This window comes from Centrocercus urophasianus, unplaced genomic scaffold, assembly GCF_019232065.1.
Source record: "Centrocercus urophasianus isolate 14NV4802_14NV808 unplaced genomic scaffold, USGS_Curo_1.0 seq_23, whole genome shotgun sequence".
Taxonomy (NCBI): Eukaryota; Metazoa; Chordata; class Aves; order Galliformes; family Phasianidae; genus Centrocercus; species Centrocercus urophasianus.
Window position 1 is genome coordinate 12,065,786 of NW_024884789.1, and position 26,088 is coordinate 12,091,873.

At 38.3% G+C, this 26,088-nt stretch overlaps 1 protein-coding gene across 1 annotated transcript in view; it reads right to left on the minus strand.

The window, feature by feature from the left end:
* The window catches only part of PRTG (protogenin), an 80,448-nt gene that overhangs the window by 44,073 nt on the left and 10,287 nt on the right, over positions 1-26,088 (minus strand). The window contains exons 3-6 of the mRNA XM_042824542.1: positions 3,153-3,297; positions 1,961-2,094; positions 1,504-1,641; positions 191-349 (exon numbers count right to left, since the gene is read on the minus strand). Of these exons, the coding sequence (XP_042680476.1) occupies positions 191-349; positions 1,504-1,641; positions 1,961-2,094; positions 3,153-3,297 (576 nt within the window). The remainder of the gene's footprint in view (positions 1-190; positions 350-1,503; positions 1,642-1,960; positions 2,095-3,152; positions 3,298-26,088) is intronic.

Sequence of the window (26,088 nt, forward strand, 5' to 3'; positions counted from 1 at the left end):
ACTCAGACATTCAGTATTTGACATTTCTCATCTCACTGACGAAAGAAGGCTGCCACAGCTCTATTCCACATTAGCAAGCTGTCATAACCCTAGGTGCACTTTATTTGAGAGAAAAATTCAACCCAGTGCATAGCACAGCTCAAGACAAAAGCAAGATGTTAAAACATGGCAGAAGTCAAAACAGACTCACCCAGCACAGTGAGAGTTGCCATTGCTACTGTGAAGTTTCGTGTGCCTGGAATAGTGGCTCGACAGACATATACACCTGCATGCTGCACCTTCACATCAGAGATTATGAGGTTCCCATTTCCAAGGACACGGGTATTGAAGACATCGATGGACTTATGGTCTATTTGAGACAGTGGGAGAAGTGTGGTCACCAGGTTGCCCAGCGTATTTAAACAACCTAAGGAAAGTTGCCTAGATATCCAAGGCATGGGTTAGAGTTTAAAGGTCAAAAAAACACAAAAGGAAATCACAAATGAGTTTTCAGAGATTTCCATCTTGCATTTGCTTTGCTCTTAACTGAAGGTATCTGATTATTCAGATGGCTAGGTTACAATGCTTAGTAATTTATAACTGATATTTCCCATCACAGCTGAAAACTAATGTTATTTTTCCAGTTAGCCTCCCTAATCAGCTTGCAGAAAGATACAAAGATATTACTACCAATGTCCACATTATCTTTACAATCAGGGATCATCCATCTCCTAAATAGTGTTTGGAATAAAATGAACATATTTGGTTACCATGTGTTTTCTTCTATTTTCTTTCTACAAAAAGCGCTTAGGCTGTTATGTGATTATTTTCTTATTTGTTTGCCTAGAAGAGCTACGGAATCATTCCATGACTTTTCCGACTTCTAGAAATAAAATATAGGAAATCATCTGATGATTTGCTTCTACAGGTATAGTCCTGACTTTCACATTTAAGTACGCGTCAGGAGAAACTGAGGCAATTTTGACAGAAAATGTGACACAGTGATGAATGCTATTGATTTTATTATTGTGTTCCCTCTCTTCTTTTTTCCTTCTAGTCAGGTTATTAAGAATCTGACTATGGCTATTCAGAATCTAAACTGCCCACTCATACAAGTCCTAAAACCCACTCACATACTGCTTCTAAGAATAGGTAGAGAAACACTTACAGGATTATTTTGTGGGATGTAGCCACTCCAATCTTCACTAACCCAACCATCATTCTGTTCTGACTGCCAGATCCCTGGAGGTCTCCACCCCACCAGGCACCTTGTCCGCTATGCTCTGCAGGCAGTGCAGGACTGACAACAGAAGCAGTTGAGTCCTTGGAAAACCTCAGGGGTTCTCATCAGCATTATGGAAGTACTTGAGTGAAAGTGTTTCACTCACCCTACCCTAACCTATTGATAGCTGCCTATCTACTACACAATACCTCAGAACAGGCACCAGCTGCTGAAATCCTCCCTTTCCAATTTCATTTCCTCTCCACAAGCTCAAGATTGCGTTCTGTAATTTTAAGACCTACCTAACCGGCTCCATGAGATGATTGGCTTTGGATTCCCTGTGGCTACACACTCCAGTACGACGGTTTGATGAAGAGATGCTGTAACATTTTGAGGACCAGCTATTATGGCTGGTTTGTGAAAAGGCTTTAAGTCTGAAGCTTTGGAGAAAAACAAAAATTTAAAAAAAAAAAAAAAAAAAAAAAAAAAAAGAAAGTAAACACAATTAAACAAATAATAAATCATATATGAATAAAAATGCGACAATTTAAAAAATGATGCCTAAAATTAAATTTACACTAAATCCTTTTTTCAGTAATTGTACACGAAACAATATTTTAGCCATGGGATCTGAGCAAGTAAAACTATTATTTTGGTGAGCGGTTCAGAGGTAATTACTGCTCCTTAATGCATCTAAGTGTTTTTGCTATGTTAAAAATAAGGCAATAATGTTGTGGAAAAATCTCACATGCTGAGTACCTGGAATAACATTCAGCGTTGCTTCAGTGCTCTTACGTCTGCTGCTTATTGTTGTGGCAACACATCGGTAATTTCCTGCATCCTTCTGTTCAACACCATAGATCTGAAGAACTCCTGTAGGTAGAGCAGTTATCCTGGCACATAAACAAAAAAGAAATGTAGATAAGTGTTCCACCAGTGAACAGCATCATGGAAAGGAACATTTTTATGAACAGCCATTGCTATACTGACTTGGGAACAGCAGGCTGGAGACTCAGAAACACTCTCTATACATGACTCACTTTCTGAACTACAGGTGAGATTCCCCCACTAACGCCACCACAAAAGCAGAGCAATCTGTGTACTTTTACCTAGCAGATCTTTCTCAATTCTCAGAAGCAAACATCCCAATCTTCTTTAGGCAGATACCACATCCATGTTACTCGGGTTGGTCAGTTTTCATAGTTTCTGCTACAGTGGCACTTCAGGGTATGCAATTTTCAATAAACCCACCTATATTTTTATAATTTTCATGTTTTTAATTTATACCTTCTTTTACCTTCTTTTGCACACTAGTTCCACATTCAACAAGTTAGGTGCCAAGAAGAATGGAAATAGGTTCAGTGGATGCAGTATGGACAGGGAAAATAGCTAGAAAAACGGGCTGTACATTTCAAGTTAATCAACTCAAGAGATGAGTAACCTTATGAAGAATTTACCTAGCATGAAGTGATTTAATTCAGTTTAATTCAGTTTTTTTGCACATGTAATTCTTTACAGATGTTTACTCTAAAAACAACAAAAAAACTGAAACACACAGGTTCAATATTAATTCTTCTACATTGCATCTGTGAAAGCAAACTCATTAATTTAAACTATCTGCCCATTAAAACTAAAACCTAACCTATTCTACATCCCGTTACTCCCCACCCCTGAGAATGTAAAATTTTCCATTAACAATTCATAGACCAACATTCATTCTGTGACTCTATTGCATCTACAATAGCAGATGATTCTGGTCCATACTCATAACATCTATTCAAAATTAACTATCAACATAACTATTGCTAATAATTAGACTAATTAGTAGTTGATATAATACACACTTAGAACCTTTTTTATGTACTGGCATTACAAGTATTCAGATATTATTTTGTATCTGGCTCAGAATTATCACAGAGAATGTCATCCTGAAATGGCTAAGTCTACGTACCTGTCCATAGATAAAGGCAAAGTTGTTCGATTCACTTCCCATGTCACAACAGCAGGAGGGTTTGCTGCTATTTTACAGGTAAATCGAGCTACTCCACCTTCCTGAACCTCAGTTGAAAGCGGCTGAACTTCAAAAGCAGAAATGGCTAAAAAAAATAAAAAAATAAAAATACAAGGACATATAACTTAAAGGACTGAAGCGTGGAAAAGTTCCTAGATAAACTAACCTCCAGATCACAGATCAACTTGAAGAAATACCCTAAAACACTTCAAACAGTCCACTTTCCTACATGTAAGGAAACACTGACCTAATTACCTTATTAACTTTGTTCAACATCATGCTTTCATTAGTTGAAAGTATACTTAGCATAATTTCATTTTAACTCCACTCATTATAAAAATGTTTTAACAAACAATAAAATGTGTCTCTAATAGAATTAAGTGTACATTTGTCTGGCGTGTAGCAAGAAAGCACACTAATTATTAAACTATGGCTGTTCACATAAACACAAATAGTTTGAGACCCACTGTACTTCATTAAAACAGAAAAAAACAACAACAATAACAAAACTGCAGAAGAAAATTCCCAGAACATTCAGTTCTTGACAGTCGTATTTCAGTCCTTTAAAAACACTCACTTTCTTAAGAGCGTTTGGAGCATTGTACAATGGGTTTGATAGAAAAAGAAAGCAAAAATTCAAAACAATTGGAACCAGGTATTAACACTTTCATACCAAAAGTCCAAGTGTTTTCCAATATAATTTCAAGCAGTTAGAACTTCAGGAGTTCACAAAACCGAGCCAACTGCATTGGCAGATCAATAAATACCTTCTAGCTAGCAGAAACCTAAGAAACTAATCAGTAGTTGGAAAGGAATACAAAAGCTTCTAATTAATTGCTCTATTTACTGCTACTCACTACATAATTAACACAAAGAGCAGCTCTTCAGAGGCAATTCATTTTGGATATCTCACAACATGAGTAATTCCGCACACATCCCCACTCCATGCAACTGCACAGGCAAAAATCTCTGCATAACCTCAATGGTACTGATGTGTTTAATATAGGATTTCAAGTACATTTCTACTGATGTATAAATTGCAAAAAAAAAAATTATGTAACAGATCAATATTAGTAAGTTAACCATCTCTTAATATTTAAGCTTTGTGTTGAAATAATTCCTCTACTCACTTCACTTTCTTTCAACTGTTCTACCTCCTTTTTATTGCAATGCATTCTCAATGATGCTCTTCTGCACAGAGTACACATGCAGCACCGATGTTCACCAAGCATTCTAACAAATGCTCCCTCCCACCACTACTACCCCACAATCTGATACTCTTCCATAGCATAAAAAAATCAAATTCTGGAGTGCGGAGGAAATATGACATCACCCAATTGCTTTCTCTCCATGCACAAACTAATCCCTAACATAGGCCTAACTATCCTATTACTAGTAGAGCTATTTAATACCTCAGGTCAGAGTAAATCCTTCTTGCACTGCATTCCAGTAGTTGCACAAGCACTACAAGAATTAATATTCCTAATCATACTGCCAGAGCCCAAGTGTTGCAGTGCTGCGAACAGACCTCCCAAAGACTGACTGACAAGTCAACCAAACCACCATGTGTAGCAAAACCATCTGAAAGCAGCTACCACAGCAGATACCACATGGTGCAAACACTATGGCCGTTGGAAACAAGGTCTTTCACCCCAGATGTGATACAGACTGCTAGGATGAGTGCAGAAATGCTCTGGTATCCACAGTCAGCCCCATGCTTGGCTGTGGCTTTTAGGAACAGGTCTCCACAGCCCCAGCATACTCTGCACCCTCACTGCAGAGAGAATTGGACTCACCTGCAGAATTTAACACAGTTAATTGTTCCAGTTTCAGTTACTTCTCTCAGTTTTGAACAGTACCAGATTCATAAATCTCATGGTTAAGTCCAAATTAACCACTCTGTTTAAAGCAAACAGAAACCCCACAGCCTGCATAAAGCTGTCACAACAAAAGTTGTACATTTGAAGCCTGCCAGGAGATGGGGTGGAGATAGGATGAGGAGAGGAAACAGAACACTTCTCTTCCTAACCACGTATTTTCTTTCAATTGCAAAGAAAGCATCATAAGAAAGCATTATAGTTCTTTGTGATTCAGTGCAACTCAAATAATCTGTCCATGTATCAGATTGTTCCCATAACTCTGAACTTGCCAGCTTTGTTTTCTGCTGAATTTAATGCTGTCCAATCTCCTGCCATTTTCCACTACAGAAGAGCAAAATAAAAGCATCCAGACTTGTCTTACATCCTTTCCTTCTCATCTGTCCCCATCCCTGCCTACACAGACAGCGTGTGTCCATCCAGACAGGCTGCAGAGTATTCCCCCAGTGCTGTTCTCAACAGATAGAAATTTCTAAGAGAACGCATAGTGCTTTGCATCCATCACATATTTAGTGAAAGCATGACGTAGTCAGCCAGGCAAGCCTGCTTAACTTTCAAAATAAAATCTTGTGGAATACAAAAAAAGTATAAATGATGATAAGAACCACACAGATCAACATAACGCAAGCCTCAGAATCACTGATATACCCTCATATATGGGTATATGATATACGTGTACAATATATAGTATGACATGTGCTACGTAGTATATAGTGTATTACATACTGTATGTTATAGCCTGTGTATGCTACACGGAGTATACACGTATTTATACATATCTACAAACAAACATTTTATTTTTCAATGATTTATTCCAATGCATCCTGTAAATTACAGGATAAATCACAGGGTGAAGATTAAAGTCAGAAGCGATCTTCTCAAGAATTCCTAGAAACAGTGGACAATTAGTAATTCACAGAATAATGCATCACAATAGCAAGTAAGAAAAGATTCAGCCATACTGTTTAGAAAATCTAACATTAATTGAGGCTGATATTTAAATAACATTTTTCTATCTGAGCAAGAGAAAGGCATTTCCTCAGAAATAAAGTCTTCAGTGATAGCAAAATCAGAATTTCAGAGAACTGCTCAAAATCTTCAGGAAAAAAAAAATGTCATTAATGTCACTAAAAATGATTGTAGAAACAAACAATTAAAAAAAATCTCCATTTGCTTCTCCTGATCAATTTCAATTTATACACTGTTTGTCAGTCTAACTCAATACTTTTTCATTCTGCATCTTGTTTCCTTATGCAAATCTCTGGTTCCTTCGTAATTTTGACTTTATTTGTGCCAGTAAAATCTATTTTTACAAGTCTATTGCTGTCTCGTGAAACCTGACCTCTTTGTAACAGGCTTGTTTTCATGGCGAGTGCTGACACCAACTCAGAACCCCAAGAACAAGTCATTAAAGCAGTGCTGTTAAGAGGCCAGAGTTCTATAAAATGGATAAGAAACAAAGTCTCAAGAGACATTGGTTGTTCCCAAAAGGAACCCTGCAAAACACAATAAATGTAAGTGCCTTTTTATTTGAGGTTTCCCCCTCTTCTTCAGTCTATTTAATCGTTTTGTTCTCAGATTTATAGCCAAAAGAAAACAATTAATGTTACTCCAAGAAGCTGGTGCTCCCATCTTTTTTCTTTTTTTTTTTTTTAAACTTCTATGATCCCAAATGCTGGGCAGAAAAAAAGAAAACAATAGAAAACATATTTACTTTTAAAATCTCTTGCAATTCAAGTGATGGTAACATATGTTTATATAGTTACTTTTGAGTATGAATATTTTTAATTATATAAAACACACGTGCCCAGCAAAGTTATCCTAACAGAGAGAAATAGGAATACAGTTCTGTATGAGTTTCATCACTTACCATTGTAAGCAAACGCTCATAGGCTCAAAAGACAAATTACTTGCCATCACATGCTGATTAAATGTTAGAGAAACACTGCTTCTGTCTTCTGTGATATACATGGATTGAAAATACATTTTCCATAAGGAAAAAATTGTTTACCTAAACAGGTTTAAATAGACTTACCAGTTAAAGTTACATTACAGAAAAGTGAAACATCTAAAGAGATGCTCAAGCTTCATACCTTTTTTTGTTAAAATATAGCAGTCCTTTATTACTATTATTTTAATATTTCCTTCACTCCTGAAATGACACCCCGAAGCTCATTCAAATGCAAGTTCAGATGACTTTAAATGTTCCCTTTCATCTTGCACTTTCCACCTGTGTACTAAAACCAGAGGCTACGGCAGGTCAAGGCCACCTTGTGCCTTTCTGTATCTAGGTGATTTCTGAATGAGTTTGCTTGAGGTGCAAAAGAAATTCCAACAACCTACATATTTATTGCTTTCAAACCTTGCTGGTTTCTTCACACATACCAGCTGACATTGACCCAAGACTGGAGCATAATTGTATAATAAATAAGTTGAAAGCAAGGAATTGTACTGAAATTACTCCCTGAACTGAAACAGCAGCAGAGTTGAGTATCATCTATCCAGAGAGCAGCAAACATTGTGAAATTTTTTCAGTATAGATACCAGCTACTTCAGTGTTTCTCAGGAGATAACAGCCTCTCACACAGATGAACCACTTGGGTAGAAAGAACAAAAATGCACAACACCATTTGTAGAATTGATGTGTTGATGGTACAACAGAATTACACAACAGACTTAACCTGCAAATGAAACCAACCTGCTTTGATTAGTACTACTGTTATTAAAAATCCTTGTGTGGAGAGGCTTCACCTGGGAAAAACAGGCTTGTATGCTGAAGAGAAGCTATGACTACTTCCCAAGCAATGGATTTCAGGACACCATGTGATAAATTGAATATCAATTTTTCTCTTCTTTTGATCTCGTTTTTGTAGTGCTCTCTCCCACAAGTGTTGAAAATATTAAAACGTATTAGATTTTAGCACTGAAGCCAACTAGCACATGCCTTCCTTGAACAAAGCTTAAAAACTGATTATGAAAGCTTTGCCATGCCTGTTGGCTATATGGACATGTATTTCCCAACTACAAGCCACTAAGATGGCCTCTGCATCTGGATTTGGATAAGGAATAACTTTTATACGAGCACTGACAAACATCCACGTGTAGCCATTCTCCCCATTTCTGATGAAGCAGTTTGAGTAAATAGGGCTGTAGCTGTAGCCAAGCAATCTAACGGATGAATCTTTGCTCAATTATGCAGGAGATGCCAGTGGAAATTAAATAAAGTTGTTAGGAACTTGAGATCAGCACAGAGGTGAATTTCACAGAAATGGAGCAATGTGTGTAAAGTTATGAATAACTGTACGTGAAAAGGAAATGTTGTGAAGGCATTTTGCATGTGCTACTACAACACTGAGGTTTCTTACGCTCACCTTTAAATCCTTGATCAAGCGTTGTTTCTCCTACAGCTATGTGGCATTAAAATGAGATATTTCTAGAGAGAATAAAACTTGACTTACAAAGAAAGATTAAAAGAGCTGAGAGCTGATTAGCTCTGGGAAAGGAAACCAAAGAGAGAAATGACTGCCTTACAAATATACAAAGGAGATATTAGAGAGGATGGGAAGCAATGGCACTCATCAATCACTAGAAACAGAAAAGGCTGAAAAAGGCTTTAGCTGCAGAGGCGGAAGTTGAGGAGAGTTTGCTGAAGGGCAAAACATTTGTGAAGAGCAGGCAAGCAAGGCAACGCTCCCACCAGTAAAAGGAGTGGCTGGGCTGCTACCCACCCTGCCCAGGGGGCAGTGGCACTGCTCCTGCCATCATCCTACACCAGATGCCATAGCAAGGATCCTTTCCCAAAGAAAATCTTTTTTTTCTTCTTTTATTTTTTTTTAGAAACCTCCAGAATCTACTAGAGTTTTGCTGACTTTTTTTCCTCACTGCAGTGCAAAAAGACAACTCAGAGTAAATTTGTATGAAGAAGTCCTTGTGGCTTTCCAGCCTTCTATCTCCCCCACCTTCTCTTTCACTCTAAAGCATTATCAGTATGGTACATTCTACATCAATAGGCCCTAAAACCTGTGGAGATAAGATAATGAAGCTAGTACATAAACAAAAAGATAGGTAAAAAGGAGTCGGTGTCAGTACAGTATGCAGAGCACATGGGTGTCAGCAAAAGATTCCCTGAGGAATAAGAGACAGTGAAGGTGTGCCACAGGCTCAATATAACCTGTCTCCTGCTCTGTGTTTTTAGTGGCACCTCCTGAATTGAGATGCTTTCACTGACTGTGCATCAGTTTAGTTAGAACTGAAATGGACCAATTCAAACCACAAGTGCTTTTCTAACCACGATCCAGATCTACTAGTGAGGATACTTGAGTGAGATGACAGCGAGAGCACAAATCACATAGGCTGCTGACATCACTGCCAAAATGTTAAGAACTCGGAATGAAAATTTGGGGTCAAATTCTTGACTTTTTACTCTAGAATTTTAAAACTGTGCATCTAATTCCTTTATTAATTCCTGGCAGTAAATGCTATCATGCACTGAGCTATTAATGAGCCGAGATAATCTAACAAAAAGCAGCTGATAGTAGTGAAAAAATCAGCCAATTGTCTTCTCCTCCCCAGAACCTAAGAACAGGGAGAGGACTGTCATATATGGAAACTCATCCTATGCCTCTCCTCAGATTCATTAATTAATCATCAGAAATGTATTTGTATATTAGAGCTTTCAATCTTGCTTGCATGTTTAGGAACACCTGGAGAGCAAAAGGGAGGTGAATAATGTTGAATCCTATTCTTCCCACTCATACATATTGCACCCATTGCAGGCCTCTGCATACTTGTAGGAAAGAAGAGCAGAAGACTGTACGACATCCTGATCTGACACACAAAAATGCCTTGTTTAAGGCTTCATCTCAGAACAATATCCACAGATTTTAATATCTTCGTATTAACCCAAGTCAAACCACTGTTCCAGTCCCAGAAGGGCAGTATGGATCATATATCCAATTGCCTTTCTAAGCATTTCAAACAAGCTATTTATGACCACTTCACTTCCAAAGACAACATACATTATATCCTGAACCAGTTTTCACAATTTTAAAGTCCCAGCTGATATACAGTAGAACTGAGACAGTTAAAGAAGTCACAGTCTTCAAGCCACCTCTCTTCACCTTAACAATGCCTTGGGAGTAGTTTTTCACAGTATCTTGTATTCTCTAACCTCAAATTGAATTTAATCCTCAAGAAGGTGCAAGAAGGAGACTGATGCTATGAATCCCTCGATTTTAACAAGGTACTAACAATGAACTGTTAGACACGATTAGAATCAGTGCTCTCTTGAATTGTCTGGAAATGCAGTCATCTCTGTTGAATTGTATTTATTTCCTTTACCTTTCTGTTTCATTTTCTTACTTCAGACTTGAGCTTTAATTTCGCCCTCTCCTTTATTATAACAAGTTGGTCACTAAGATTGCAGTGTTAGGAAGAAGGCAAGTCACAGAAAAACTCTTTATCATGGAAAAAATGTGCTTAAGTCAAAATCAGAATTCTGGGTAGGGTATCAAGTCGTGTTTCTTATAACCTATGTTACAATGAAAGGCAGTCACAGAAGTGCAAATGAATTCCCTCTTTCAATAAATTCTCTCTGCATTGTTCCAGAACATGCAGAACAAAAACTGTACAGCCCGCTGTGCATACTGGCAATATCAGCAAGCAGATTAACATTTAGCCTATCACCATGCTATTTGTGAAACAGATTACACTGCATATTTTCACAGATATTTCTCAAGTTAAATGTATTTCCAGGATAAGGCCAATATACCCATGTACTCTTCCTAAAATGAAAACAAAAGATAAAGAAATGGTCTTCTATGACTTTACTGATATTAAGAAATTCCTAAGATTGTGATAGTAGAAACACTGAAGCGGCAATTTTGAAGCAGACTCTGAAACAGAAAAGGAGTCTAGTCTCAAGCTATTCCCTTGGAGCTTTACAAGTGAGTAATAGGTAGGTTATGTGAGACAAACTGCTGCACTGATTTGACACTATCAGTAATTGATAGGAAATACCCATTGATGTTTACTTCAAACATTTTTCTTAACCATTTGTCAGTTCTTCCTGCCCTCATGGTAGGAATTTTAACATTTTAAAGACGGTGGTTTGAAATTCCAGTTTGTACAGAATACAATCTACAGTGATCCAAGAAAAAAAAAACAAACCTCCAGACCTATATTTTTGGAGCCTCTAACTTGCAATACAACTTCAATTCATTTTCCCTTTCTACCACACTTTCTTCTAAGTCAAAGAATTGATTTCATCAAAATGGAGTGACAGACTGAGTGCTGCTGGCACAGCTCCTTGCAAGTTATGCTCACAAATCCACAGAGAATGGATGTTAAAGTTTGCTAACAAATATTTATCACCCACTCCTTCCACTGACACTACTAGGGAGTCGTATCCCTGACTTCAATGGGCTTTGAATCAAAGCCTTATCTTAAAGGTAAGCGATATTTTTTTGTGAAAATACTGGATCTCTAATCAAATATCTAGGTTATGTACGTACTATTTCAGACCTCTGGCATGTACTACCTTTTTGACATCAGAGGGAGAGCAGGAAGACTAGAGAGAAATGAAGATTGATCTGTTTCTATTAATTCTAACAAAGTTTTGTTGTTGTTGCTGTTTGTTTGTATGTTTCTATATTATTTTTAAATGGATGTTAAGTATGCCAAATCTTCAACTGAACATACAAACACAGACGATAATAAAGAAATAAACAGCCAGATATTGCAAAAAGAGATTCAGAAACACCACTGAAAGCCATGTAAACACAGAGAATGAGCCAGGTATGGGCACAAAATTTGATATTCCCTACAGACAAAACTGATCCTTTAAACTCATGCCCCACAAGTTTCAGCTCATGCAGCAGTATTGGCAGCTTGTAGGCAAGGAGTAAATATTTTGGAGACATTAGTCATGAGACTCTCAAAATCACATTCTGAGTTTTGGATGCACCAAAATCTGCTCTACATATAGGAGTAATTATACAGCTTTCACTGATATATACCAAGAAGATCCCAGATAAGCTAACGAGTAAGGATTTGGGCCATCTGTCCTTTCTGCTATCCTCAATTCATTCCCATTACTCTGGTCAAATCTCCTCGAAGCCCTGATTCCTAAGCTGATGAGTGGGCTCCTTCCCAGAGCTTGCTGCAGTTTCACCTCACACCATGAGTTAATTACATCTGGGAGACAGTCTGTTTTGAAACTTACGGCCATCTTATTACAAAAACATTTACTCCTGGCCCATCACACACTTCGTTCTACCACTGAAAGTAAACAAAGAGAAGCAAGGAGAAAAAAAAAAAAGAACAAACAGAAAAAGATAGGAACAATGTTATCCTTTCCTCTCACTGCTGCTAAGAGGTACTTAAGCAGCATAATTTTACACACTGATTTCCAAACTAAGATGTAGATTATTTAGAATTGTTCTACAATCTCCAGGAAATTGGGAAGAACAAAAAAAGAAATAATTAGCTTCATATATAAAGAATACATTTTAAAATTATGATGCAAACTGGCTTCTTCGTGCTTTAAAATCTTGGTACAGCAATGTCCATGTAATCCTCACCAACCTACACTCAAAAAATTTGCCCAGGCACAAACTAGCCACTACTCCTCCAGTACTGAAGAATGCTATAATCTAAAAGCAAAGAAATGGAGAAGCGAAGAGGTCAACAGCCTGAGCACCCTCGAACAAAAGTTCCCTTGGAGATGTCAGCTGCAATCTCATTTGTTTCCCCTAACACTTTCAGGTCTCCCCGCTCTTTTCTTTAGAGCTCCTAATTCAGTGGCTGACAAATGATCACTTTAAAATCTGTACAGGAATAACCAAGGCTGAATATGTCCACTGAAGGTAACTAAGCTCTCCAACCATTTGGGCTGGGGATGGATTCTGTAAAGCTGCTTCTGACCACACACACAGATACACAGCTCTAACCACAAGCTTCTCAAAACTAACAAGTCTGAATTTTCACATTTAGTATCTATTGTAGTATTTTCTCGTCCTGAAAAACTGGCAGACTAATCTTGACTTGGTTTTTAGGGTAATACACGCAAAGTTTATTCTTTCTTTCCTACAGACAGTAGGAAAGTATACTACTGACTTACCACATGGAAACTGCTGAGAGCCAGTTTGCTGATATATCACACTGCCTAAAGTAAAGAGAGTAGGAGGACTCCAATGGAGGAAGAAGTTAACTGACACGAAAAGAGAAGAAACTTGACTAGATAAGGACATTTTTTAAACCCTTAGGAAGAAGTCAAAATACCCTTTTACTTATATGTCCCGATGTTTCAAAAATTCATTTTTCATGTTTCATGAAAAATGAAACAAAACTTTCTTTTTCTCTGCAAGAGGTCTTCAGAAGTGAAAGTCTGGGGACAAAGAGCATCACCTTTGGTTGCTTAGAGAAAAAAAAAGAACAAACGATGCACGTGGTTCTGTAATAGCCTCCCTTTGGTGAGGGGGTTTTGAAAACGGATGTCTGAAGTCAGAATTAAGCTTTACTGTTGCTGTTTTTCTATCCTTAGAAGCATTCAGTCCTGTAAATATTTGTTTTCTAGGCACATGACAGATCAAATGGCAGACCAGGCTTTCGCCATATGAACATATGGCTGGCTTTTTAAGCTCTCCTTTGTACAAAGTAACTCAGTCAATTCATAATTATTAAAATAGCCATCACAGGACCAGGAATCTCTAAGATACTGATCCATCTTTTTGAGGATAAAAGTAATCATTTGAACTCAGAATACATGGGGCTTTATGGATAAAGACGCTGTTTCCTTTTGCAGCATACATTTACCACAAGTTTTGGAAAGCGTGATTTGTACATCTGCTGTATGTGAAGAACATCAAAACAAAGAAATGTGGCCCTTCAGAAGCGTACAACCATCTTTCAGAAAGTTCTCTTTTAAACACAGAAATATGCATGCAAGAATATAAGAGTACAGTCTGAAAGTTAGATTGCACATCTTCTTCCACCTACAGACCACCGGAACAAAGGCAGCTTGTATTCATGACATATTGACATAACTGTGATAGCAGTGGAATCACAGCAGCACCAGTGTGCTAGAGAAAGAAACAATGGATCCTAACTGACATCCTAGCACTTCATGAATGCTTCATTTTACTGCTTACTCTCCTGCCCATCAGGTGCTCTCAGAGCCAGGCTAAGATGACAGGAGAATCATATTATGGCAACAAACACCAGATTTCTTAATCTGAATGAAGAAAGTCCAGGAATCACAAACACAAGCTTTTTACTTTATCAAAGCAGCTAATGATATTGCAAAAACTTTCCAGCTCTTGCAGTTATATGCAAGCTATTCACATGATCATACACATTGTGTTCCCTCACCTCAATCACTTAACAAATGTCAAAAGAAACACCACCACTATCCTCCCTAATGAAATCAGACACATCTATGGCCTTAGGAGTTATCACCAGCACTGTTTTCAAGGAAAGCAAAGACTAAGGCTTAGATACATGGTTTTGTATTTTCAACATTTTATTGGGAGTACAATGGTACACCTGGAATCATATAAACAGGCACGAGGGATTTGATCTTTTCACTTCTGAAGGCTCCCCAGCTGGGGCTTTCCCCTCTCAGCTTTATCTAATATCCAGGCAACAGTGTGTGGCCACAGTATATGCTAACACACTTATCAAGGAATTCCCCTCTGCTGTCCTACAGACAAGAAATGCAGGAAATAGTACAGAAAAGGCACACAGTAAGCCACATTAACCAGCTTCAAAGCTGCTCAACTTGTGTGGCTGCATGCATTCAGGAGAAAAAACATGTTTTTCTCTTCTGGGGAAGAACTGCTTTCCTTCAGCAGTTTGCAAAGTGACCGCCTTCTAGTATCTATGCTTAATCCTACAAATGCCTTTCTTTGGAGTTGTTGCCATTCTGTGAAGAATTAGTTCTACTTAATAGCCCAACTGTTGCATGGAGAGCATCCAGCACAGTTTTGCGCGTTACAACAAGATGGATCAGAACACAAGCAGGACTGTGCAACAAAAGACACACTCCGTCACAACTGTCCTCATCTGACATAAAGAAAAAAGAAGAAAATCACAAAGGAGAACAGAAATAGAAAAATAAAGATCAATTACTATGATTCACAGGTTCCTCAAAAAAGAGCCCCCCCAAAGAACAGTGAAATTGTGATAGTCACTCAGTGAAACACAGAGAAGCCGATTTCAGTACTGTGCAGCAAAAACCTCCAACATTGCAAGCTCTAAAGCTGCTCCGCTCTGATCAATTAATTTCACTGCAGATGCCAGCAGAAGGGGAAAACTTCTATTCACCCATCATGTAGCTTCAAAAATAAATAAATGCTATTCCCAGCGAAAACTAAACAAGACCCAAAGTAGAATGCAGTGCCCACACTTCACCTCACCCTGCCCAGCTCATCAATCACAGGAAGCACTGCAGAGCGCATCCCAGGACAGCAGTGGGGCCCCACACATTCCTGTGCCGCCCACCACTGCTGCGCCTTCCCTCACATCTAGGAGGAGGTGGAGGAAGAGGTTTCATTTCTTACTGTGGCAAACTGACACCATCCGCACATGAATGAATGTAAGCTGATACGGCAGTGCTGGATGTCTTCAGGCTGTCAGAAACGCTACTTGAGAGATATGAGCACTCTGCATTTTTTGCTTATAGTGTTTCAGAATCAGCATCCTGGGACAAAACACAGAATTTCACTGCAAAAGGTTGGGGAGAGAAGCTGGGAATTCAAGCCCTTTGGCCCCTTCTGCAAATGTCAACACTGCTGCATTCTCGTAGGGAAAGGAAAGATGCCTCGACTCTCAAGGGCCAAACGCCTTCAGCTCATTCCTGTCACCAAATGCCCTCCTACTGCATTACACAGACCAGAGATCTCTCCCAGTAAGTCCTTCTATGCAGCACAGTAACTAACATCAACATTCTGAATGAAGAGCAGCAGATAGAAACACATCTCGTCCACAAAAAAAAAAAATAATAATAATAACAAAAGGCATTTTCAGTATTATGTATTTACTTAAAAATATTTAAATGCTCTAATTAAAAGCTTATCTGCAAAATTTCCAAGGTGGGGAAGGGGAGAAAGTTACAACTACTGCAATGTCATGTAAAACAAGTCAGAAGTGTGGCTTCCTGGCAAAAATCATATGCCTGAAGTGTGGAGATGCTTGTATTTTTCCTGACCTCTTTCTCTCATTCTCTTACATGTCCGGAAAACAATCTGCAAATTTAATCTGAACGTACCATAAAAACTTTCATATCAAAATAAAAAAACAACAAAAAAAACAAAACCCACAAAAAAAATGTCTTTAGAGGAATTTACCTCAGAAGGTGACTTATTTTAGGCTGTTTGCTACAGTTGATAACTGCTGGTAGGAGGCAATAGTTGGATTTCCAGTTTGCCCAGTCACAGGACAAGATAGTAGCCATGTTCTACTAAGTAATACCTCTGGTTATTAGATATACTCTGATACACAATGCCAACCCAATTTCCATCCCTGCGATTTTCAAAGGCTCATTACTTATCTCCAGCTCAAGGCCACGACTTAAAGCCACCTACAAGGCACCAAGGTAGTGTTACCTGGAGCACAGAAGCCAGTATCCTCATCTCAGACATCATGCTCCAGGCTGAAACAAAAAAGCTCTGAGAAAGGGGACTGCTCCCTAGGAAATCAAAGTGCAAACACGAAAAGAACATCGCCAATCCCCCATGAAAGAATATCTACAAGTGGGAACGGAGGCCTATTCAACAGATGTCGTACGCATCCTAGATTTTTGAGGCAGCTAAGAAGCAGGTAACAGAGAGTTAACAGTTAAGCACTATTAGATTATTTGAATTCCTTCATCTCTTGTGCTTTTATGATAGTTTAAGTCACTCATTTATCTCAAGAAATAAAAAATTCTCCCTTTAACCTCAAAAAGGAGAGGAAAGAGTAAACAGACCGAGTTCCGTTGTATTTTCTTGTGCATTACACATTCGTACTTCCATCAACAGAAGTTTAACATCTTGGCCTGAAGCCAATCAGAAATCCCTCATAATGCATTCAGTAAGCCAAATCAAAACAATATAAGTTTATATGAGTGGGGAAAAGAAACTTGAAGCTCATATTTCATCTGCTGCAGCTCATCATGCTCACTCAAACAGATACAGAAGGTTAACTGGCAGGATATGCTCTTTAATCCCTGTTATTTCCAGTGGAAGGAACTGAGCATAAAACCACTTTTCTCAGTACTTTACGACAAGCATCAGCCAAAATAATAATAATAATAATAACAATAATAATAGTAGTAGTAGTAGTAGTAGTAAGGAAACCTGTCCCAGCTGAAGGGACAATGAACAGAAGGGGCTGGCAACACATTTTCCTTGTGCAACTCAGTTTTTGGACACATTTGTTACAAAATCAAAAAGATGATTCAAAGTCCTTAAAGCAGAAACATCTTCCTCTGCTGAACAAAAGGGATTCTAAAAATAGCATCAGACAGATGGACAGATGGCACTCCTGTCCATTTGGAGAATGCTGGGTTTGTACAAAAAATGTGTTTAAACGGTGAAAATAGGACCTGGATGCTGGCCTCAGCTTGACAGCTGCCTGTGCTGTCTGCAGGTAAATAATCTATTCATTTAATCCTCTACAATTTATTCTCTTCTCATTTTTTTCCACATCTAAACCAAAGGCAACACATCAATCTTATTTTACTTGCTTTAGGCCTCTCTGGATTGCTTAGCACCACATATATGAGAGGTATCAGAAGCATTAATAACTACATATTGTACACACAAAAACTAAGAGCAATGTTGATAGAAATTAATGTTCTCAACCCTCTGCCACATCAACTGATCACAAAAATCTATGGATTCATTAGTAAAAAAAAAAAAAAGAATGGAAGGGAACAAATCACAGGAAGGAGGAGGAAAAAAGAAAACACACACACACACCAGAAAGCCCTAAATACACTGATGGAATTGAAATTATCTGTCCCTCTTCATGAGCACCGCACTGCACTGATAAACTAAATCTCTCTTTGATTGAAGGCCGAATTAAAACAAAGCAACGCAGGAACTCTTCTGACCCAAAAGTAATCCACTCAATCATATAATGCATCCCTTTCCTTTTAGTAAAATGAATAGCCCTCCATAGAACCTTTTTTTTCCTTGACAAGTCCTTGACAGAAGAATGTGAATGTGGACAGTTAAATGAATCAATCACCAGCTGCTAGTCTAGGGCCAAGATGGTGAGCTGAGGGGCCTGCCAGAGTTCACTGACCACTGGTCAAAGCAGGACAAAAGCTTTGCCTCTATGAATGGCCTGCTTCTGGGATCCAAAGGTCACTTAGCTGCCTTGGAAACGGTCCCTTTTGGTTATTTAAAGTTCTCAGGCTATTCTACTACAGATATTATTGTTTCAGGTGGTCACCATCTTTCCTCTTCACAAGTTTGTCAAAGGCCAGGCAACTGTTATCTAGGTAAATGCAAGACAATGGCAAACACAGCAACAACTAAATAGTGGGGAAAAGAACAATTAAAATAAGTACAAATTATGCTTAACATCTAATCATAATTCCAGCTACTGAACATGCCTGTGAAAATCATCCTTACAGAAAGAAGATCAAGTATACAAAGTGCCAGATTCCCAACAAGATCCAGGTGCATAACTTGTGCCAAGAGTGAAAAGTGTTGAGTACAGTGAGCAAACATGGCTAATGATAATTCTCAGTGTACTGACATGTTCTTTAAAAAAATTAAAGCTATTGTTACATAGGTGCTCAGGCACCAGACCACACTTTGGTTGGATCATAAAGTACTGTAGACTTAGTAACTTGTCTTAGGACTTGCAGTAGGGAGCAGGCACTCTGATATCAAAAGGCTTCTTCCTGATACTCAGTCTATAGTAAACTCCAGTACATCCATGAATATTTATTTCATTTTTTGCTGTATTACACATACATAAGACAAATGAAGCCAACACCAGAGCCTTCCCACAAATGTGGCATTCAGTTTATCTGCCTCTTACATGTGTGTATGCACACATGATGAAAATTTGCAAATTCACGTGCTTAGAAGCTAGGAAGCTGAAGTAAAAGTTGCTTATGGATCTTGATTTGCTCTGTTTGCATACATGCTTTAGAAAACAATCCAACTGCACGATCATACTTCCCCCACTATTCATGGAACCAAATGAATGGCGCTCATGTAACCAGCATCTATTCAGTATTTTGTTTTCCCTCCTCTGTTCAGTGTGTGGCCTCATCCCTTATTTATTGCACTCTACTAAGCACTGCCCTGAAGAAAGAATTATTAACTTCCCCATGGCCTTTTCTGCAGGGCTCTGAATTACAGTTCTTCACAAATGTTAACGTACTTTCACAGCACCTCAAGATGAGGTTCTATTATTATTTTAACTCTACTGTTGGGTACAAACAGTTGGACGGTGGCCCAAAATACTCACTAATTTTAGGTGTCCAGGAGAAGACAGTGATCCTTCAGAAGTACCAATGTGTTGCAACCACGTCTGGAACTAACTCGTGTTAGTTCCAAGAGATCAAAACTCAGAGCCTCATCAAACACTGAGGGGAAAAACAAACACATGATCACAGGCTTTCTGTGAAAAGTGCAGTCAGCCTGTTTTGTGTCACCTAATACAGAAGCTCCCGGTTGAAGCAATTATACAATGTAAGGCCTTTGGAACTCCCCAGTCCGTGTGGTTATCTTTTGCCTTTCTGAGGTGCCTGTGGAAAGTACAGGACTCCTGGATTCACATTCCAAATTGAGGAATATCAGTTGCTCTGGAAGGTATACTTTGTTCTGCCATTTTCTCTCGAGCCAATCCTTGCTCCTAGCCACTCCTGCTCCCAACTTGTACCCATGGTCATCTCCAAAGTGAGCCAAGCCCAGGTCTCACTCTGCAGCCTTCTTAGTTCTGGTTGCTTCCCACCACAGCATTTTTCCTCCCCTTCCTGACCTCCAGACACATGAGCCTGCTCACACCTCCACCTCTCCCATGCCCCCTCCCAAACTTCCTCTCCAGGTAATTACCCCATTGTTTTCACTTACTTCAGCTTTCCATGCCAGCTGGTTTCTCCCAGCAGTGTTAGCTCACACTTTTTCTCCAGTTTTGAATTAATGAGGAGCTAAAAGACAAATCCACAGCTGCCTGGGACCACTTAGTACGAAAGCCCATCTCAGCCATCACAAGGAAAATGCTCGGTACAAACAGCATGTCCTGTGTTTCTAGATGATTTTTCCCTCAAAATCTACAGGACGACCGATTTTTGAGATACATTCATAGCAACAGAAAAAGCTACTGCCAGACCAATTCTGCAACAAATCCCATCTCGCTACTCCCTAACTGGACATTCCTGTGCTTTCCTAGCAAAAAGCAAAAATAAATAAAAAGCAGTTTTACTTTAGATTTGCCACTGAATGGGATAAACAGTCCTGCAGAGCTCTAATGTGTACAAAAGCAAACAAATAAACTAGAAATATCCATCAAAGTTGAATATTGCAGTGACATATTTCTATCCAAAGGGTTATCATATCAGACACAGCCCTGTAATATAAATATTTGGTAAGTTTAACAGCAGATAGTGCTTAGAATAAGATCGTCATTTGCAGAAACTAACACAGCAGAAATGGTCATCACTGGTATTTTTAGCAAGATTTGTCACTTGCAAGCATCAACAGGCCTCAGCTCTACAATGTTTGGCAGACAATTTTCCTTCTTTGTAGAAATGATGGAAAGGTATTAAGGAAAGGCACTTTCCTTAACACAGACATTTTGCCAATCAGAAATTAATTAAAGAAACAGTAGGTCACACCTTCCCTCTGCTGTAGTACTAATCTACCAGCTGATAGCTCCTAAAAATGGTCTGACAATGGCATGACTTCCCAGATGGTCACAAATCCCAACTACTTCTGCTTCTTTATCTTCAAGCCAGCTCTAATATCTATCAGATCACACAGAACACCAGTTGAAATTCATCACAGCTTACTGCGTTAGTTTGGTATCTTATCTAGCCCCCCCCAAAAAAATATCTCTTCTGTCAGGCTACCGATCAGATAAGCACGAGGGTCACTGCATTTTCAATATCCCAGTCTACATTTTCAAAACTTCAAAACTAGTGACAGCGAGTTTATGTTTAAAGCATGATTGATTTTTCTCTTTTGAACCAATTTTCTATATTCCATTGCAGTTTCTTTTTTAATAGCTTCATGATTATGTCATCAGTAGAGTCTCACATTCAGTGTATGACAAAAATCCCACACGCTTCCACTAATGGAAGGCATTAAAGTAAACATCAACACTACCAGCATTTCCCTAAATGCAAACCATAGGTTTTGAATGTTTCATTCTCCCAGCAGGATCTACCTGCAATGTCACCCCTTGTACACAAAGTGTAATAAGTCTTTGATACAATTCTAAAAGTAAAGAACACCTGTTTCCTAAGCTGAAGTGCTATTACATTCTTAATAATAAATGTTAATTATATTCTTAAGATGAACTATTCTCAATACAACCTGGGACCATAAAAGAGCCTACAACATACTATCATGCATCTCACAATGACACCTATTATCAAAATACATATCTCACCTTTTCATGGATAATGGCTACTCGCAGTTAATTGATGATCTATAAGTAAAGTTCTTTTTACTGTGCATATTTTAATGACTTATTTTAAATAAAGTCATGCAATCCCAGTAATCCTATGTGGGGGTGAATCTATAATGCACTGTGTGGATTACAGGGATTCACCATCTGAAAGCTTTTATTCTTCCACAGTGAAGGAAAGTTATGACCTTTGACATGTGGCTACGGTGCCAAAGAAACTGCTCATAAATGTGTGTCAGTAGAGAAGCAAAAATCAATAAACTCATTTAATCCACTGAACAATTATGTAGTGGGACACAATATATTTTAAAGCGCCAACTGCTCTATTCTTTCTCTCAAAAGATGAAAATTCTACCTAATGGATTTGAGGATATCCATTTTGTTTGGAGGTTTTACAATCTAAACCTTCTCTTTAGTCTATTAATGAATATTTTAGCCAATTATGTCACAAATTGTTTGTACATTCATTCCTGTTGTGAAAGGTCCCTGATACAGCCAAACCCAGGTAGCACTACATATAGCACTACAGGAATCCTAGCAGGTGGACAGACATCCTATTAACAACCACTGCCATTACCAGACAGCTACGCACAGGAACCAAATACAAGCAGGTGTTAAAAGCACCTATTTTACACAGAGACAGAGCAGAAAGAACAAGGTATTATTCATCACTTGAAAATGCTGTGGTTCATCATTCTGCAGCAGTTTAAAAAGACCAAGTGAGTGACTGCCCTACAACAGATACAAGGGCTGCTCCAAAAGTAATGCCTCTATTTTATTACATTGGTCCGCAACATCAGAGGCAGATGTTGATGGTACAGCAATAGAGGTTGAACCTTCCCACCAATATTCCATTCCAGAATGGGGTCTGACATGGAAGTGTGGATGAAGCAAAGGGATGGAAATGAATTCCTCCATGAGGAAAAAATGGCACCCACTGACATTCACTGATGCTTGCTGAATGTTGATGGAGACCAAACAGTGAATGTGAGCACAGTGAGGTGGTGGGTGGTACATTTCGGCAGAGGTGACAGTAGGGCACCTCCTCTGGTCTGTCAACAAAGTATTTAGTCCTCTACTGTATGTTTTACGTGAATCAGCAGTGCACAATATCAGATGAAGACCAAAAACAAGTACTAAATGCCACTTGTTGGAAACGTTATAAAACTCCCAGCAAAGTTACCAAAATTTCCATAGTTTTATCTCTTGCACACTGTAACAATACTTACCTTTTCTAATATTCAGTATAACCAAGAATCTAAGACACCAGAAAACATAATTATTGTTAGGAATAAGGCTCAAACTCTTAAAAGAAAGAGGGAAAAAAAAAAAGTTCACCAACTGGAAGAAACAACAGCCACAAAACCTCTACTATTGAGAAACAAACCCCAAACCCAATTACATCTCCACTTATTAAATAAATGAAACATTAATTTTGATAATATATGGGGTGGTGCATCAGAATACAGCCTCAGATGTAGCAGTTACATGAGCTATTGTGCACGGAACACCGAAGATCTGTATTACATATTTGTATATATGCATTGTGGATGTTACATATAGTTCAGTGACGATAAATTAAGCTGCCCTCATAGTAAGAGTGGCTAAACTAGCAAAAGCAGTATCAGCTTTCAATCTCTACTGAAGATCAATGACAAATCTGCTTGCAAACTGTGGGCTAACGGTTGTTTGCATAAATGAGCACTGAAAGGAAGATTAAGGAAAAAAAAAAAAGAAAAAGGACCATTCCTTGCTCATTCACGCTTTTGGGGAAGGCAAAGGGGAAGTTTCACCCTTGTAATTTGGGATGCACCATGCACAAAGTTTCTCTCTCCTCAGGCAATACGACAGAGTCATGCCAGAACTCCCATAGACCATTTCCAGTTAACATCAATTTGCCGGATGTCACAGACAAGTTTAATGAACAAAATGATAGATGTCTGACAACAGCTTCATAAAGCCAATGAATCCTCATTACAAAGAGCATACACAATGCACAGCTCAGCCCGAGGCACATTTTACAGTTATCAGAGGTTTACTAGAATGTTGGTGTAGATAGTGAAATGGTAATTGAACAATTTACCCTAGTTAACCCGCTGATAAATTGCGCAAACGATTATTAACACACAGATGATTGTAGTAGCAAGAAAAAAGAAAAAATTATTTAGAACTCTTGCATGTTCTAGGAGCTTAAGATCAATTTTAAATCTTCATTGAAAACATTATTTGATAACTTTCAGTGGTAACAAAACATAGAATAAAGAACAGTATCATGTAACATTGAGTCCCTTTTATTGTATATTATAAAGGCTATCAAAACAGCTCCTTCTTAATCACAATTATTATCTGATTTTAAAATGACAGCCATATCACTTGAGACAATATTATACTTCTGTCCAATCATTTTTTACTCATCTAAATTTGGGGTCAAAACTGACCTCAAAGTATCTTATGACACTTCCCTCCTCTGCCACAGCTGTGAAAATAAGCTGCACTGGAAAACAGTACCTCCTTCCAGCCACCAGACAGGAATAAGAAGGGAGGGGGGGGAGCTACCAGAAGCAGCTCTGCAAGTCCAAAACAATATCACAGCATATATGTGACATTCAATTTATAAAGAAAGACAAAAAAAAGAAAAAAAGAAAAAAGAAAAAAAAAGGACTGTATGCAGCAAAACCAGCTTGTGCCTGGCAGGAGAAAAGGGTGGGAACACTGGAAAGGACACAAATTTAGGGAAGATTTTGAATATTGGAACAGATGAATAAACAAACGAAAAGCTTTCCTGGATACTTGGATTTGGATACATTCTCCTCTCCAAGTTATCTTCAGGTGCACAGGAAGCGAGTGCCTCACCATGCAACTCAAAGAACTGGCTGATAGATTTGTAATGATTTTGGTGAGAAGTGGTGGCTTACCATCACTACTCCACATGAGAAATTAATGCTGCAAAGGTTGAGGGGATATAGAAGAGCAAGTCATTTTTCCAATCCTATTCCCTTGTTTCTTCTTTAAGCTGACAAGGCTCAATGAATATCAAAACTTCCGCTGGATGATTCAGAGAGGTATTTGGAGTAATGCAAGCCCTCAGCAGTAAGCAGTGTGCATCTATCAGGATGTCTATAGATCAGCTATTACACGAGTGGAAAAATTACACTGATCAATTAAGAATCCGGCATTTTTTGTTTTATAATTCTATCAATTTCCCAAGGATACCAAAAGGACATGTGGGGTTTGCACAAGGTAAGTTCTGACCTAATGAAATGAGAACACAGAATGTAATTAATCAACATGAACAAGAATCTGATACGAAGATGCTACCAATTAATAAATAAATAAACAAATAAATCAGATGTTACAGAGCTGCCACTGTTCACTGAATCTCCTTGAGTTTCTTACATTCAGGCATCAATGTATAAAAGATGCACATCTTTACAAACCATAATGTTAGTTTACCAGCCCCCTAGCTATCTATTTAGTTTAGCTGCCCCCTAGCTATCTATTAAAGAACACCAGATCACATTTTCAGTGCTTGTAGTTAACTTGTGTTTGCCTTTTCAACCTGGTGATTTCAAAATCGTATTCTGACACTAGTGAACTAGGCAAGATTTACTGCTTCACACTCAGTACACTACTCAGCATAGCCTCTAACTAGAGACAAACTCTCTTCTCTAAAATATTGCATCAATCCCACTTAAAGTCATGATTCATAAAGGCATGCCAATCTAGGGCAGAACTGTAAACACACACAGAATGGAATCTGCCACTCACTGCACATCTACCTAAGCACAGGCTTGGAAAACTGTCCTGTCTGAATTCAGATTTGATGAACAGCAACATTTTGAGACAAAACCCATCTTGCCATCAGTCCCACTATACTGCCTACTATGAAAAAAAAGTAGTTACATTTGTGCTTTTTACAACAGATTTCATTCCTAATTCAGAAACAACAAGCATTTTATTTCTCACTGCCCAGGAGAATTTCAGTAAGGCTCTAAAAGCAGTTGTCACTTTCATACTCAGTTCTTGTCATAATTCACTCAGTAGTATTCTAGCACTGAAGAAAATGATAAAATACAAGTCAAAGTGCAATGGTAAAGTCTTGTGAGGAAAAGCTGTGATGATCATTATCATCTACGGAATGCTATTTTTTTTCCTTTTTTAGTAGTGACTTAACTGAGCAGATGACTTACCTGTATTTTATTCTGCAGTAATGTCTCTTAAAAATAACCATACCTTTGCATCTCCTGAGCTACCCAAATGCAGGACTTCCACACTTGCAGATTATTAATCATTTTTGCACATCTCTTTGCAAAAGAGTACTCTTACTTCCACCACTTGCTCCCTAGATTTTCAATTTTCCAATGTTT